Source organism: Poromitra crassiceps (genome assembly GCF_964638095.1).
Source record: "Poromitra crassiceps genome assembly, chromosome: 2".
Classification (NCBI taxonomy): domain Eukaryota; kingdom Metazoa; phylum Chordata; class Actinopteri; order Beryciformes; family Melamphaidae; genus Poromitra; species Poromitra crassiceps.
Window position 1 is genome coordinate 19,894,980 of NC_139624.1, and position 15,473 is coordinate 19,910,452.

At 44.6% G+C, this 15,473-nt stretch overlaps 2 protein-coding genes across 2 annotated transcripts in view; one reads left to right on the top strand and one right to left on the bottom strand.

Annotated features, from left to right (window-relative positions):
• kiaa0930 overlaps window positions 1-1,546 on the bottom strand; it is a 50,652-nt gene extending 49,106 nt beyond the window's left edge. Inside the window, exon 1 of the mRNA XM_083658262.1 lies at window positions 1,290-1,546. Within this exon, the coding sequence (XP_083514388.1) occupies window positions 1,290-1,443 (154 nt within the window). The 5' untranslated portion in view covers window positions 1,444-1,546. The remainder of the gene's footprint in view (window positions 1-1,289) is intronic.
• A 3,064-nt stretch (window positions 1,547-4,610) lies between these two features.
• rtcb (RNA 2',3'-cyclic phosphate and 5'-OH ligase) lies at window positions 4,611-15,079 on the top strand. The gene is made up of 12 exons (XM_083631980.1): window positions 4,611-4,765; window positions 5,202-5,280; window positions 5,402-5,469; window positions 5,550-5,649; window positions 6,338-6,494; window positions 7,422-7,578; window positions 8,792-8,951; window positions 9,723-9,898; window positions 10,339-10,527; window positions 11,064-11,174; window positions 12,159-12,278; window positions 14,698-15,079. The coding sequence occupies exons 1-12, from the start codon at window positions 4,673-4,675 to the stop codon at window positions 14,803-14,805; spliced, it is 1,518 nt and encodes a 505-aa protein (XP_083488106.1). The 5' UTR covers window positions 4,611-4,672; the 3' UTR covers window positions 14,806-15,079.
• Window positions 15,080-15,473: the final 394 nt, after the last annotated feature.

A 15,473-nucleotide genomic window follows, 5' to 3' on the forward strand; every position in this document is an offset into this window, starting at 1 on the left:
TTTAGCGCAATACTATAAAATAATGAGTTCCTGCAGCAACGCGCATGCGGAAGTACTTACTTGCTAGCTATACTAACCGTGACTGACTAGACTAGACCAAAGCAAGTCTGCACCGGTCTGCACCAAGTGCGGAACGAGGTGCTCTGGGCACGCTATGTTATTGTACAGACTGTATACGAGGCTCTGTGTACCTCCTCAGTCTCTGGTGTTAAATGAAGTTAACCTCTGAAGCCATAGGCTACAGCCTATAGACGTAGGTGACAGATGTCCCGGCACACACAGTTTAAGAAAAAAATATCTTATTTATTGTGGGCAAACAAGGTGATGAACGTTTCGCCTAGAAGCCTTCTAGGCGAAACGTTCATCACCTTGTTTGCCCACAATAAATAAGATATTTTTTTCTTAAACTGTGTGTGCCGGGACATCTGTCACCTACTAGTATCCTCCGACCCAGGCACCCGTATACTTTTTATATATCTTTATGGGAGTCGTGCTTGCTAACTGTTTTTCCTACAGCCTATAGACAACACACACACACAACATAATTTTAGTCTGTTACATTAATATAATAGTCTCGTACACATCACATAAAATAACTTGTCCTCCGATCGTCGACAATCATGTAGTCTACAAGTTGTGTGCGAGATAGAGTATATATGTGCCCAGCTCTCTACAGAGTATAAGAAAATATATAGCTCAGCGCGTAGAGCGGACTGGCTTGAATGTGGGAAAGCGGGGTTCGAATCCCGTGTGCGCTGCTGAATTTTTAATTTAATTTCCTGGTGAAATATGGTCTAAATCTGAACGTTCAATAAACGTCTGCAAATAGTGGGTGAAAAAACTTTCACTTTCAAACCTTCCTTGCACGTTTTTTCAACGTTGACCCTAAACGTTTTTTAAACGTCTTTTCAACCGAAAAATGCTCGCTGGGTGGAGGAAAGACCGTTAAATTGTGGTAAATAAACACTAGTGACAGGCTCACAAACATTCGAACATTCGAATGACATGTTTTTTCGTGTCCCTCTCTGCTGTTTATCTGCAGAAGGTGACAAAATTAATAACAGCCTACATCTATAATGTGATGCTTTTACACACACACACACACACACACACACACACACACACACACACACACACACACACACACACACACACACACACACACACACACACACACACACACACACACACACACACACACACACACGATGTTCTTACTAGTAATGTTATTCCTTGAGCATTGTTGCTGAACAGGGCCTGTGCTGTAGGCTCCATCACGGAGGTCTTACCGAGTCCGCTGACCTCCTGTCTGCCGTGCAGGCGGCTCCGCTCGTCGGCGATGGCCTTCAGCATCTGCTGGAGAGACTGGTCATCTGCTTCCTCCTCCTCCTCCGCTGGCCGGGCAGCCGCAAGCACACTGGGGAAGGACAAGGCCATGTCCATCCTGCAGCCTGGATCATGACAGACGGTGCTCCTACTGACGGGAACGGTGACGAGAGGGGAGCAACCGAGGACCCCCCACCCCCTCCCGTTATAATCCCCGGTAATAATCCAGATAGTGGAGCTCCTCTCCTCTGTCCAGCAGCGGAGTGGAGCGGAGCACCAGATAGGTCAACAGTCTTCTTGCCTTCCTGCCGTCTGTCTGTTCTGCTGGAGATCAGCTGGAAGCATCGCACAGGAAACACCCCAGGCTCACACTTCCTGTAAGTCAGGACAACACCAGGCATTTAAAGGGAAAGAGCCCATTACGGGCTAAACTGTCACTGTCACTACCCGATCCAAGTAGATCCAAGAGCTGTCTCTGCTATAGACCCGCCCTACTCCGCCTCTGATTGGCCTACCTAACCTTAACCAATCATCACTCCTCATGCCTGCCCAACCAAAGAGTTTAGAAGGTAAGAGCGAAAGTATTCTGACTCTTACAGCGCTGCCGCCATTTTGGCCTGAAAACGCCACATGACAGCCACAAGAGTAGGGCGGGTCTTGCCAAGAAATGTCATGTTCCCCATGTTGCAATTGTAACTTCAGTTCTTATTAACCTCGCGTCACCAGGCTCTTCTCGGCGAGAAAGAGCCTGGCTCCCGCCCACAATTGATTTTGTCACCCTACTGGGTCCGGCCTAGAGCCCGCCCTAGACCGGATGGCAGCGTTTCTAGCTCGTCAACTTTCACGTTAACTTGACAATTTGACCCAAGTATCAGAATCCTCTTTCACCGTTTTGACCGGTGTGTCAGGCGGTGGTGGCGGAGATGCCATATTGCATGAACGTTTTGTTTTATGTAACGCTAGCTTTGTTTTGATCAGACTCTAGTTTAGGTAACATCACCGCGTCAAGCTAACGGCAACAAAGACGTTGTTAGGCGCATTGCCATCCGGTGTTAATTCTGGGTCCGGGGTTTACGCCCCCATGACAAAAAGCGGCGTGGAAGGTGCCCAGACTAGTTCTTATCAATGTAAGTTATTTGCCTCCACCCTCTCGGCATAGTGCCAAAGCCACGCCCTCTTCCGGGTTAGGCATACTAACCAAGGGATTTCATCAGCGATTTATTTTCCCATAGACATTTCGTAAAATGCTTATAGAAAATAGTTGACTTGGTCAAACCAAGCAATTCATCTATATTTGGAATCAGAGGAGACCATAAAACATTTCACTCGGCCCCAAACTTAAAAATCAAGAAAATAGCGGATTAGAAAAATATTTTTTTGCTTTGTGTGTGTGTGTGTGTGTGTGTGTGTGTGTGTGTGTGTGTGTGTGTGTGTGTGTGTGTGTGTGTGTCTGTGTGTCTGTGTGTGTCTGTGTGTGTGTGTGTGTGTGTGTGTGTGTGTGTGTGTGTGTGTGTGTGTGTGTGAAATGTTCCATGGTCTCGACTGATTCTAAATATAGCTGAATCGCTTGGTTTTACCAAGTAAAACAATTTTTATATTTTTATAAGCATCATGTCAGGAAAATATGGCAGATGAAATCCCTTGATTCGTATGCCTAAAATGGATGAGGGCGTGACTTTGGCACCACTATTATGCCTAAACCCAAACCAATCAGGGAGGGTCTTGGCAAGAAATGTGGCGCTGCTATCCAGAGATGATCCAGAGGGTGCTTTGTTCCAAGAAAAAATGATGACATCATTATTTTCATGGTGGTCACAGATAGACTGAAAACATGTTTACTGAACGAAAATGAACTAGGCCTCTATAGCACACTTACTCAGAAGGATTTACCAAAGTAAACATTTAATGAATTTGCTATAGGCAAAAGGCTGTATTGGAAATGTACCGGTATGTGTTTTGGGCTTTTATTTGGAAGGTCTGAGTGTTTTAGGATTTTATTTTGAAGGTTTGTGTGTGTTTTGGGCTTTTATTTTGGAAGGTTTAGTCTTTTATTTTGAAGGGTTTGGCTTTTATTTTGAAGGTTCTGGGTTTTTATTGCGAAGATTTTTAGGCTTTTATTTAGAAGGTTGTGTGCAGGGCCGTAGCCAGGGTTCCGAAATAGGGGAGGTCCAGCAAGGGCGCCGCCGAAAAAAAATTGAGTTTTTTTTTCCCCCTTTTTAAGCCATATTTAGAGTAATATATCATTTTAAATCAACATTAGGATTATACTGTTGTGATGTCATTATTCAGCGTTTGAAGCTCAATTTGGGCCGTTTGAAGCCCAATTTGGGCCGTTTGAAGCCAGATTTGGGCCGTTTGAAGCCCTATTTGGGTCGTTTAAAGCCAGATTTGGGCCGTTTGAAGCCTGATTTGGGCCGTTTGAAGCCCAATTTGGGCCAAGTCCAATTTTACAATGAGATGCACCCACTTTAAACCTGAATAAAGTAATAAAACCACTAGTAAACCAGTAGGCGGCGCCTGGCCTGCTGTTCAGTGAGTGGCCTGGCCTGGCCTGCAAAAAAAAAAAAAAAAATTTTTTTTTTTTTTTTTTTTTTTTTTTGGCAGGCTGAAATATTACGGGAGGTCCGGACCTCCCCGTCCTCATAGCTAGCTACGGCCCTGGTTGTGTGGGCTTTTATTTGGAAGGTTTTTGTGTTTTATTGTGAAGGTAATGGGTTTTTATCAATGGTTTTTATTTTGGAAGGTTTTTGGCTTTCATTTTGAAGGCTCCGGGCTTTTATTTTGAAGGTCTGGGCTTTTATTTTGAACGTTTTGGGATTTTATTTAGAAGGCTCTGTACTTTTATTATAACTGTCGATCGACCAAAAAATGTTGGTCCACCAAAAAATGTCGGTCCACACAAAATCAAAATATTTGTCCACTAAAAAATGTTGGTCCACAAAAACAATGTCAATGGAGTAGATAACATCACAATGGAGTGGCTGATAGGGACAACATTAGGGAGCAGTGATGTCTCTCTTGGCGTTTGAACAAAATGAAACAAGAATTTTGTGGCTTTTTTGTTCAGATTTCTGGAATATATTTTTTGCACATAACTTCCATTTGCACTTGAGGGTTGGCTGAATGACTATTATTTATCAGTCTCATACCCGTTTATTTTCCAATTAGTGAGTTGCGCCTTTGCGCCAGTGCGCCATTGCGCCAGTTGCGTCACAGCAATTTGGTAACGCGTTTTTATTAGGTAAATACACTTGGGCTTCCGTAGCTGTCTGTGTTGGCATTGCACTACTGCAGTCGGCAAGGCTCTGGTGAAGACTTCAAAAACGAGTGTAATCTAAACTGCACAATGAGTCGAACTTATAATGATGAGTTGCAGTACTTAGATAAGATTGGCAAGAACTGCTGGCGGATTAAAAAGGGGTTTGTTCCGAATATGCAGGTGAGAGACAGAGACTACAGTGTGAAATACTATTTAGTTAGCTTTTTAGCTAGCTGTAGGCTACAGCTCCAGTCAACCTGTCTTTGCTAGCACATGTTACGTGCGTCCACGTATTTAAAATAGGGTGTGATACCATATCGGCATTTAAAAACGGTTCACATAGCTTCATTGCCAAAGTTGACATTTTATTGAGAAGTGCTTTGCCTGTAACATAACGCTAACGTTATAGCCCTTCTCAGGACGCTGGTATATTCATGTTCGTAAATCGTAGATACGACCTGATTCATCGTGAGTGACCATAAAATATTTCGTTTGGAGCCAAAATAAAAAATTACATAATTTTCGAGCCCCCCCACCCCCCCGTCGTTTCCCCCCCATAGCTCATAGTGGTCTATTCTCAGCTCAGTGACAAATGACGACTTCCCTGTCTTTCCAGGTTGAAGGAATATTCTATGTCAATGATCCGCTTGAGAAACTGATGTTTGAGGAGCTACGCAACGCCTGTAGAGGAGGAGGTTGGTGGCTCGGCCCCCAACATCATCACTATATACACGCAAATACATCATCACTATATACATGCAAATATTTATGTTGACATCTTTTGTGATTCACCTGTGTAAATTCATTCTTTCTCAGGTTTTGGTGGGTTCCTTCCGGCCATGAAACAAATTGGGAATGTTGCTGCGCTGCCTGGAATAGTACATGTGGGTAGCATTACACTCATACCCTTTATGAACCTTCAGAGGGATTTGAAGGTGTGTTGACACTCTTCATTGTTCCACAGAAATCCATTGGTCTCCCAGATGTCCACTCCGGATACGGATTTGCTATTGGAAACATGGCAGCCTTTGACATGAGTGACCCCAACGCTGTGGTGTCTCCAGGTGCGTGATACTCTCACGTTTGGTTTGTCTTACTGTAGCTGTCTGCTCACACAAGTGCCAAACATGCCCTGATTGGTCAATGCTCTGTGACTTTCCAGGCGGTGTGGTGTTCGACATTAAAGGCCTAAACATGGTCGCCCGTCAGAGCCTCGCCCCGCCCTCCCCGTATGACGGCGGGTGGAGCGCCGTCATACGGGGAGGGGGCGCCGTCGGCTGACGGGGGCTGCTTGAAAATGTGACTCAGCGCCGACGATACGTGCGTGACGTCAGCTGCACGAGAGTTGTGACTGGCCGTTGCCTTGGCTCATCATCGTAAAGTCGCCTTTCAAAGCATGACGTTAGATTATAACGAACTAGTTGTGTGGCTTAGCCTTCCCAAATGTTGAGGGTCGTTTTTTAGAATTTAATACATAGAATTGGGAACGTTTACATTCAATTTCATTCAGACTGCCTGGCACACAATCTCCGCCATTTTCACACGGAGCTTCCACAGGAGGAGGGAGGGTGGGATGAGGGAGGGCGTAGTGGCGTCCGAGCATGTAGGGCTCACTGGCCCCGCCAGACGGCGAGACGGCTGCAATTCGAGGCGGACGGACGACCATGTTTAGGCCTTAACTGATTGGTCAATGAGTCCAGGCGGTGTGGGGTTCGACATGAACTGATTGGTCAATGCTCTGTGACTTTCCAGGCGGTGTGGGGTTCGACATTAACTGCGGCGTGCGCCTGCTGAGGACCAACCTGGATGAGGGAGACGTCCAACCGGTGAAGGAGCAGCTGGCCCAGGCGCTGTTCGACCACATCCCAGTGGGAGTGGGGTCCAAGGGAGTCATTCCCATGAGCGCCAAGTAAGAACTCCTAGAAAAAAGGGACACAAAATTCTCATACCACAAATATCACCAGTAAAAATAATATTGGGTCGACATTTCATGTCTGTTGCCTCCGGATCAGCATACAGTAATATTCCCAGGATGGTATTGGTATGTGTTACAGTGGTACACGATACCTTTTTACATGTGCTACTGTATGTGATGATGATGAGGATAGTAGATGTTACACTGGTACACGATACCTTTTTACCCGTGCTACTGTATGTGATGAGGGTGTGGATACTGGGTGTTACACTGGTACACAATACCTTTTTACACGTGCTACTGTATGTGATGACGGTGTGGATACTGGGTGTTACACTGGTACACGATACCTTTTTACCCGTGCTACTGTATGTGATGATGGTGTGGATACTGGGTGTTACACTGGTACACAATACCTTTTTACCCGTGCTACTATATGTGATGAGGGTGTGGATACTGGGTGTTACACTGGTACACAATACCTTTTTACACGTGCTACTGTATGTGATGATGATGTGGATACTGGGTGTTACACTGCTACACGATACCTTTTTACACGTGCTACTGTATGTGATGATGATGTGGATACTGGGTGTTACACTGCTACACGATACCTTTTTACACGTGCTACTGTATGTGATGATGGTGTGGTAGTGAGTGTTACACTGGTACACGATACCTTTTTACACATGCTACTGTATGTGATGATGGTGTGGTAGTGAGTGTTACACTGGTACACGATACCTTTTTACACATGCTACTGTATGTGATGATGGTGTGGATACTGGGTGTTACACTGGTACACGATACCTTTTTACACGTGCTACTGTATGTGATGATGGTGTGGATAGTAGGTGTTACACTGATACACGATACCTTTTTACACGTGCTACTGTATGTGATGATGGTGTGGCGCTGCAGGGACCTGGAGGAGGCGCTGGAGATGGGGGTGGACTGGTCCCTGAGGGAGGGCTATGCCTGGGCCGAGGACAAGGAGCACTGCGAGGAGTATGGCCGCATGCTGCAGGCCGACCCCAACAAGGTCTCCTCCAAGGCCAAGAAGAGAGGGCTGCCCCAGGTAACCCCCAGTCTGTGTGCACCTCACCTTAAGTACTTCAAGTACTTATCTGAGTACCGATACCTCTTTCCATTTATAAACACGGAAAAGAGCTAAATCCACAGAAACAAAGCAGGAGACTTCGGGCCGAAGAAGCAGCAGGCTGATATAAACTAGGTCTGTGAATCTTCACTGGCCTTACGATTCAGAGGGCTACGATTCGATTATAAAATTATTATCGATGCATCACTTTTTTCCCCCAATACATGATTTATTTTTTCTCACTTTCTTTTTTCTCACTGTGTGGCTACTTTTAAAATGAAGTGCATTTGGAATTGCATTGTATTATGATCCATAATTAAAATAAACAAATGCACTTCCATTATATTTTATTAATACAAATGCTGCCCTCTGTTACAAGAGTTAGCCAACAGGTGGCAGTCAGGGTTCCAAGAATGCAGGAAAGCCACAGTAAAAGTAGAGAGTGCAGAAGAAGAAGAAGCACAAGCTTCACTGACGTTAAGCTTTACTCACGTTAAGTTTCAATAAAGAACGAGTCAAAACATGTCACCTGACTGAGCATCCATCATATAAACATGCATGGTGCCAGAAGCAGAACCTTGATGATGTGACAGGACACAAAATAACAGGCTGGACACCATTCCACCGGAGCGTTCAACATTTGATAAGCAAAAGTGCTAAAGCTAGCTGCTAGCCGACAAACGGCTTGTATCTCCGTAAGCGTAACTCGTAGAGACTCGGGGGGTGGCATCGTTAGATTCGGGGTGAAAAAATACATATAGTCTTGTAGAGGCATCGCGATTTGACCTTCCGTTTCCCAGAAAATGTAAATAATGTAATAATCGATTTTTGACATATGTGAATCGATGCAGAATTGTGCACGTCCGCATCGCGATGCATCTTATAATCGATTATTTTTGACACCCCTAATATAAACAGACCATGTTTCCACAAGACAGAGAGGGGGCGTGGCTTTTTTCACTGCTTTCAACACAATCTCGCATGTCTCGCTAGATATATAATCGTCTTTTGTGGACATCTAGTAGTGCTGAATATCGCATTTAGTGCCGTTAAACTGACAACTCTTGCATGATTGCATATCATATTTTTAATGAAATAATTGCATAGTATACCTTTAACAAATCTACAGAAGGCCATACAGAAAGGGTTTAGGTGTAAAGGTATGTTACTTGCTTTTTCTTGTCTCCTGAAGCTGGGTACTTTAGGAGCAGGGAACCACTATTGTGAGATCCAGGTTGTGGATGAGATCTACAACGACTACGCTGCTAAGAAGATGGGCATCGACCACAAGGGCCAAGTCTGTGTGATGATCCACAGTGGCAGCAGAGGATTGGGCCACCAAGTGGCCACAGGTAGGTGCTGTTTCCCTCTGAATCCGTTTCACAGCATCTATTGCTTTTGACAGGATCAGGCAATCTGCAGGTCTTTAAAAAGCCTGAAAAAGTTTTAGATTATTACAATTTAAGGGCTTAAAAATTCCAGACCTTCGAATCCACCCACTCCACTGAGTTTACAGGCGGGACTAATGGCATTGTCAAGCTGTTGTCAAGTGTGTCTGTGTGAAACCTATGTATGTTGCTCTCACAGTTTGACTTTACACCCTGAAGAAGCCAGTAGTCGAAACATGTTGGTAAAATAGTCAAATTAAATCGTTTTTAAAGTGCAAGAGAGAAGTGTGCGATCTTCTTCTTTTTTAAAGTTATACAAACCGTTGACCTGCACCTTTTTCGGTGTGCGCTCTTAAATTAATTTTTCTAAGTGTGCCAGAACTAACAACAATGGCGACCGACCACCATAGATGAGATAGATGCTGCACGGAGCTCCTGTCCAGTGCAGTCACCATTCCCCGACCTGCTGCCAGCTGCCTTCTCCAGTCCACATCACCGCTGCTGCAGATCAGCCACTGCTGCCTGTCACCTGTCATGTTGTAATGTGGATACAGGAGAGGAGGAATATTTGTCTCGTATTGAGAATAGAACGACAAACATAACAATAAAACGCATTGGAGTCAGTGTGCAAGGTTTCTGTGCGTGAAGATTTGTTTCCGGATGACGCATAAAAAAGACGCATACGGAAAAAACAGACTGTGTGCAAACTCCTTTACACATGCTTAATTTTCGTAGATGCCCTCGTTGCCATGGAGAAGGCGATGAAGAGGGACAAGATCATCGTGAATGACCGGCAGCTGGCCTGTGCTCGCATCATGTCTGACGAGGGTCAAGACTATCTGAAGGGTATGGCCGCTGCCGGCAACTACGCCTGGGTCAACCGATCATCCATGACCTTCCTCACCAGACAGGTAACTAGCCTGGGTCAACAGATCCTCCATGGCCTTCCTCACCAGACAGGTAACTATGCCTCGGTCAACAGATCCTCCATGGCCTTCCTCACCAGACAGGTAACTAGCCTGGGTCAACAGATCCTCCATGGCCTTCCTCACCAGACAGGTAACTATGCCTGGGTCAACAGATGCTCCATGGCCTTCCTCACCAGACAGGTAACTATGCCTGGGTCAACAGATGCTCCATGGCCTTCCTCACCAGACAGGTAACTATGCCTCGGTCAACAGATCATCCATGGCCTTCCTCACCAGACAGGTAACTATGCCTGGGTCAACAGACCCTCCATGGCCTTACTCACCAGACGGGTAACTAGCCTTGGTATTGGCCTTCAAAAGCCGCGGAAGCATGGCGGTTGTACCCTTCCCTGACTGTGTGGTGTCCCGGCTGTGTTTCCCAGGCCTTCGCCAAGGTGTTTACCACGACGCCGGACGACCTGGACATGCACGTGATCTACGATGTGTCCCACAACATCGCCAAGGTGGAGGAGCACATGGTGGACGGCAAGCAGAAGACGCTGCTCATCCACCGCAAGGGCTCCACCCGAGCCTTCCCCCCTCACCACCCGCTCATCGCCGTCGACTACCAGGCATGTACTGAGACCAACATTTTTAATTCGTCTCTCAAGGCGTGTAAAGTAACCAGCCTGCTTCAAATCAGCAATAATTGTCCCTGTAGCTAAGAAAACTAATGTCACCTGTCTAAACGATTATAGACCCGTGGCTTTGACTTCTGTTATTATGAAGGTGTTTGAGAAACTAGTAGCCAAGTATCTGTCTAGTGTGACGCTCGACTTTGTTTATTGATTTTAATAAATAAATAAATTGCGCTTTTAATAATATTATCCCGGCTAGGCTGTGTGACAAACTTCTTCAGGTGGGTGTTAACAAGTCCATGTGCGACTGGATCTTTGACTTTCTGACCAACAGGTCCCAGATAGTCAAAGTCAATGACAGGATGGTTTACCAGGCGACCCTTTCCTCACCTCAAAATAAGAACAGGACTTATTTCTAAAATAATGCATCGTGAGAGAGAACAACGAGGTGATTTTTCAAAACGCAGAGGGTTGAACAGTCAGTTTGGAACAAGTTTTCATGGTTTCTTCTTCTTCATCTGTCCAATCAGCTCACAGGTCAGCCCGTGCTGATTGGAGGCACCATGGGAACCTGCAGCTACGTCCTAACAGGAACCGAGCAAGGCATGACTGAAACCTTCGGCACGACCTGCCACGGAGCGGTACGAGAGAAATTAGTACAGAAAGAACCTCCCCTCTCTCTGCACTCCATGTTACTTGTTTCGTACATATAGAGAGGAAAAGTGATCGCCTACTTCCTGCTTCAGCACTGTACCAGAGATTTTTATCCGCCCCTTATTTTCCTATAGACATTTCGTAAAATGCTTATAAAAATAGTTTTACTTGGTCAAACCAAACGGCTCAGCTATATTTAGAATCGGGAGAGTCCATAGAACATTTCACTTGGACCAAAACTTAAAAAAACTACATCGAAAACATATTTTCTTTAAATCCGCAATTTTGTTACGTTTTGGTCCGAGTGAAATGTTATGTGGTCTCTCCTGTTTCTAAATATATCTGAACCATTTGGTTTGACCAAGTAAAACTATTTTTATAAGCATTTTATGAAATGTCTATGGGAAAATGAATGGCGGATGAAAATCTCGGGTACAGTGCTGAAGCAGGAAGTAGGCGGTCACTTTGCCTCTCTAAAGAAGTAGGGCTGTCCCCGAATACCATTTTTGGACTTCGAAGCTTCAGTGAGAAGTTGACAAAAATCGGACTTCAAGGATTTTTCGAAACGAGAATGGAGACAAAATGTGCAATAAGCACATAAAATAAATTACAGCCTGAAAAACGAATTTGCACATATGTACAGTTTAGACTGGTGGCTGCATGGTCAAACTGTCACCGTTTCAGTGCTGGTAAGTTAACGTTGGATGAGAGCTGTGAGGCACAAAACTATCACTAAGTTTAAATGTCCTTGCCTGAGAGAATAAGTAATAGTTAATGTTGGATTACTATTTAAAATAAATTAAGGGAAGAAAAACACGAAGCATTCGAATACTGATTTGGACATCGATTACGAATGGCATCGATTGAAGCTTCAAAGCATTTGGGTCAGCCCTATGTAGCAGTTGATCTGAAGAACTAAAATGGTTGTTGCAGTGACTTTTGACCAACGTTTGCCTGTTTCTACACTACAGGGTCGTGCTCTGTCTCGAGCAAAGTCCCGCAGGAACCTGGACTTCCAGGACGTGCTGGACAAGCTGGCAGACAAGGGCATCGCCATCCGAGTGGCCTCGCCCAAACTGGTCATGGAGGAGGTAGGGACAATATACTTAAACCGTAGTACACCTGGTACTTTTAGTGTTGTCACAATACTAGAATCTTGACTTCAGTACCAATGCATTACATTACATTACAGTACAGTACCAATGCCAAGTGGAAATCCACCACTCTGCAAGTTGACCTTATTTGAATCAATCAGGGTCCAACATTGTGAGGACTTAAGCTGGGCTCAAATGACAGGAGTTTGAACCACCACACACACACACACACACACACACATAAGGAGAAACAGAACAGGTTTTCTTCTCTCAAATCGCAAACAAGCTACACTACAAGTTTAGAACATGACACTGCATCACACACTCTAAGATATTATGAAGTTGATCATGCCTGGCTGACGGAGAAACTGACGTGACCATGGAGAGGCAGGAGGCAGTCAGATACAAACGGCACAGAACAGCTGATTTGGTGTGTTAGCAGTTTGCAGTCATTCAGCAAAGAAAAGTGAAAGGTGAGTTTGGATGAGGAACTGGCTGAAGATAGACAGGCCGAGTCGAGTGGGCTGTCCGATCAGGAGGACCGGAGGTGAGATTTTAACCGTCAGTTTTAATAGGCTATCTGTTTGTTAAAGGAGAATTTCGTTTTTTTTTATACCTGGACCCCTCTCCTCACATTAATTATGATCTGACAACTCACCCAGTGATCTCCGCAGCGTGTCTGGCCGTCCTACGCGTTGTTTTGAGATCAATACTCTCCAATCCAGTGGTAAAATAGAGCTCCGTGGGGGCCAAGTGGCAGCCTGTCTTTCCTGCATCTAAATAGCCAGTTTTATTCCCGTTTTCACCACATATCGTCATAATCTCATCCCTCAACAAGCACCAGACTGATATTTCCTCCCGGGCTGTTTCCTGGAGTCTCCCAGGGATCAAATTACCTCATTCGTGATCTCGGTCATCAAGTCTCATCAAGTCCCGCGATACTTTCCTACTACAGGTAGTTGGCCAGCCAGCAGGAAAGTATCGCGGGACGGCCAGAAACGCTGCGGAGATCACTGGGTGAGTCGTCAGATCATAATTAATGTGAGGAGAGGGGTCCAGGTTAAAAAAAACTAAATTCTCCTTTAATACCGATAACGTTGGTAGCTATCGCTAGCTAGTCTAGTGCTAAAAGGTTTAACGTTACTACGCACTGTCAATTGTTCCAGTATTGGAACTGGGCTCGCCTGCCCTGCGGCTCTAGCCTCAGCCTTAGGGCATAGGGCAATTAATCTGCCCCAATTTAAAAATCCGGCTCCGTCAGGTCACTGTGCTCTTTACACTTCATGAAAGTTTCAGCCCGATGGCTGAAAGATAGGCTTATAGATAGATAGATAGATAGATAGATGTTGAAAGCAGATACTCGCAAATATCAGACAGGTTACAAATGATTGGGGCAGCTCCGATGCATCTTGGAACATTTCAGGCGGGTTCAGATTTGATCTGCACACAGCTCACATTAGAGATACTCTGTGCCGAACTTTGCTTCTGACAAGACTCAAATCAGGGATAAATTGGTGAAAAACTCTTGTAATCTGAACCAGCCATTAGTTTTCAAATTATTATTAGGCTGTCCTCAGACAAGCCTTCCAGCAGCGTTTCCAGTCATCTTGATCCTCCATACATCTGGCTATCTCACCAGTCATCTTGATCCTCCATACATCTGGCTATCTCTCCAGTCATCTGGATCCTCCATACATCTGGCTAGCTCTCCAGTCATCTGGATCCTCCATACATCTGGCTAGCTCTCCAGTCATCTGGATCCTCCATACATCTGGCTAGCTCTCCAGTCATCTGGATCCTCCATACATCTGGCTATCTCTCCAGTCATCTTGATCCTCCATACATCTGGCTATCTCTCCAGTCATCTGGATCCTCCATACATCTGGCTATCTCTCCAGTCATCATCATCCTCCATACATCTGGCTAGCTCACCAGTCATTTCCGCCCCTGCATCTTTCTTCAGTACGTCCACATACGTTTATGTGGGACACCCTCGTGATCGATGCCCATGTGTTGGCTTCCGCAGCACCAGTTTGCTGGCTGGGAGCCAAATTCATTCCATTGAACTAACTTCAATTCCACTTTAAATTGATCTACACTTATGAAGAACGCCATTGTTATCCTGAGCAGTAGATTTGAAAACAAAAGCATTAAGAATTTAATATGGGACCATGAACCAAATTATGCAGACTGACTCTGACTGCTGCAGCTGAGATAACACATTTGGTCAACATTTTTCTAATTCATTATTGAATTTAGTATCTCAAAAGTACTTCTATTTGGTATCGTGACACCAGTAGTTTGAAATGGGTTTAGCTGGTGAATTTATTGTAGATAATCACGATGGAAACAATAATGAAGATGAATGAAAGTGTTTTTGATATGACTGTAATAATGGTTGTGCTTTTGTTTCCAGGCTCCTGAGTCTTATAAAAATGTGACAGATGTGGTCAACACGTGCCATGACGCTGGAATCAGCAAGAAAGCCATCAAACTTCGGCCCATCGCCGTGATTAAGGGCTGAGGCCGCGACAGGGCCTCTGCTAGAGACTGTGTGCAAAAAGTCCATTCTACAGCAACTGAAGGACGCCATGAGATTTCGGCACAAGAAATACCACACACTACTAACGCAAAGGCACAGCTTTTTCAACAGGGATCTTTTTGTTTCAAAAGATTTGAAGAGAATGAGATTGACTTTTAATTTCTGAGCTGAAAATGTCTGACCTGAGTTTATTTTTTATGTTGTGCCTAAACGCTGTGACTTAGCCTCACAATAAACACAAAGCCAGAAAAGTCAATATGATGCGATGCAATGCTCTATTCAGGGTTCCCGCACCTTTTCATTATGGATATAATTTTCCCATGACTTTTCAAGCATCCAGGATAAAATGTCCATGTAATGTGAGGCGGTGACTTTTAATCAATACCAACTTATTACAAATTGAAACCAATATAAGAATAGGAACAATATTTATAAGAAATAGAAGCACTAAAATCCAATATGAAGAGGTGTGTCCGAGGTGGCCTGTATAGTGATCTTTTCGATGGAATTACTTTTACATCAACCGCGACAGAAAATAAATTCCATGGAAGGTAACGCACAACAAAAATTCAATCACGTTTCCAAAACTTTAAAGGATTTGACTAATTCCAGGACTTTTCCAGGCCTAGAAAACAAGATTTTGAAATTGC

Coding starts and splice junctions, on each gene's coding strand:
- rtcb (XM_083631980.1), top strand. CDS start 4,673: ATGAGTCGAACTTATAATGATGAGTTGCAGTACTTAGATAAGATTGGC. Junction 5,470..5,549: donor CGCTGCCTGGAATAGTACAT/GTGGGTAGCATT, acceptor ATTGTTCCACAG/AAATCCATTGGTCTCCCAGA. Junction 9,899..10,338: donor TGACCTTCCTCACCAGACAG/GTAACTAGCCTG, acceptor TGTGTTTCCCAG/GCCTTCGCCAAGGTGTTTAC.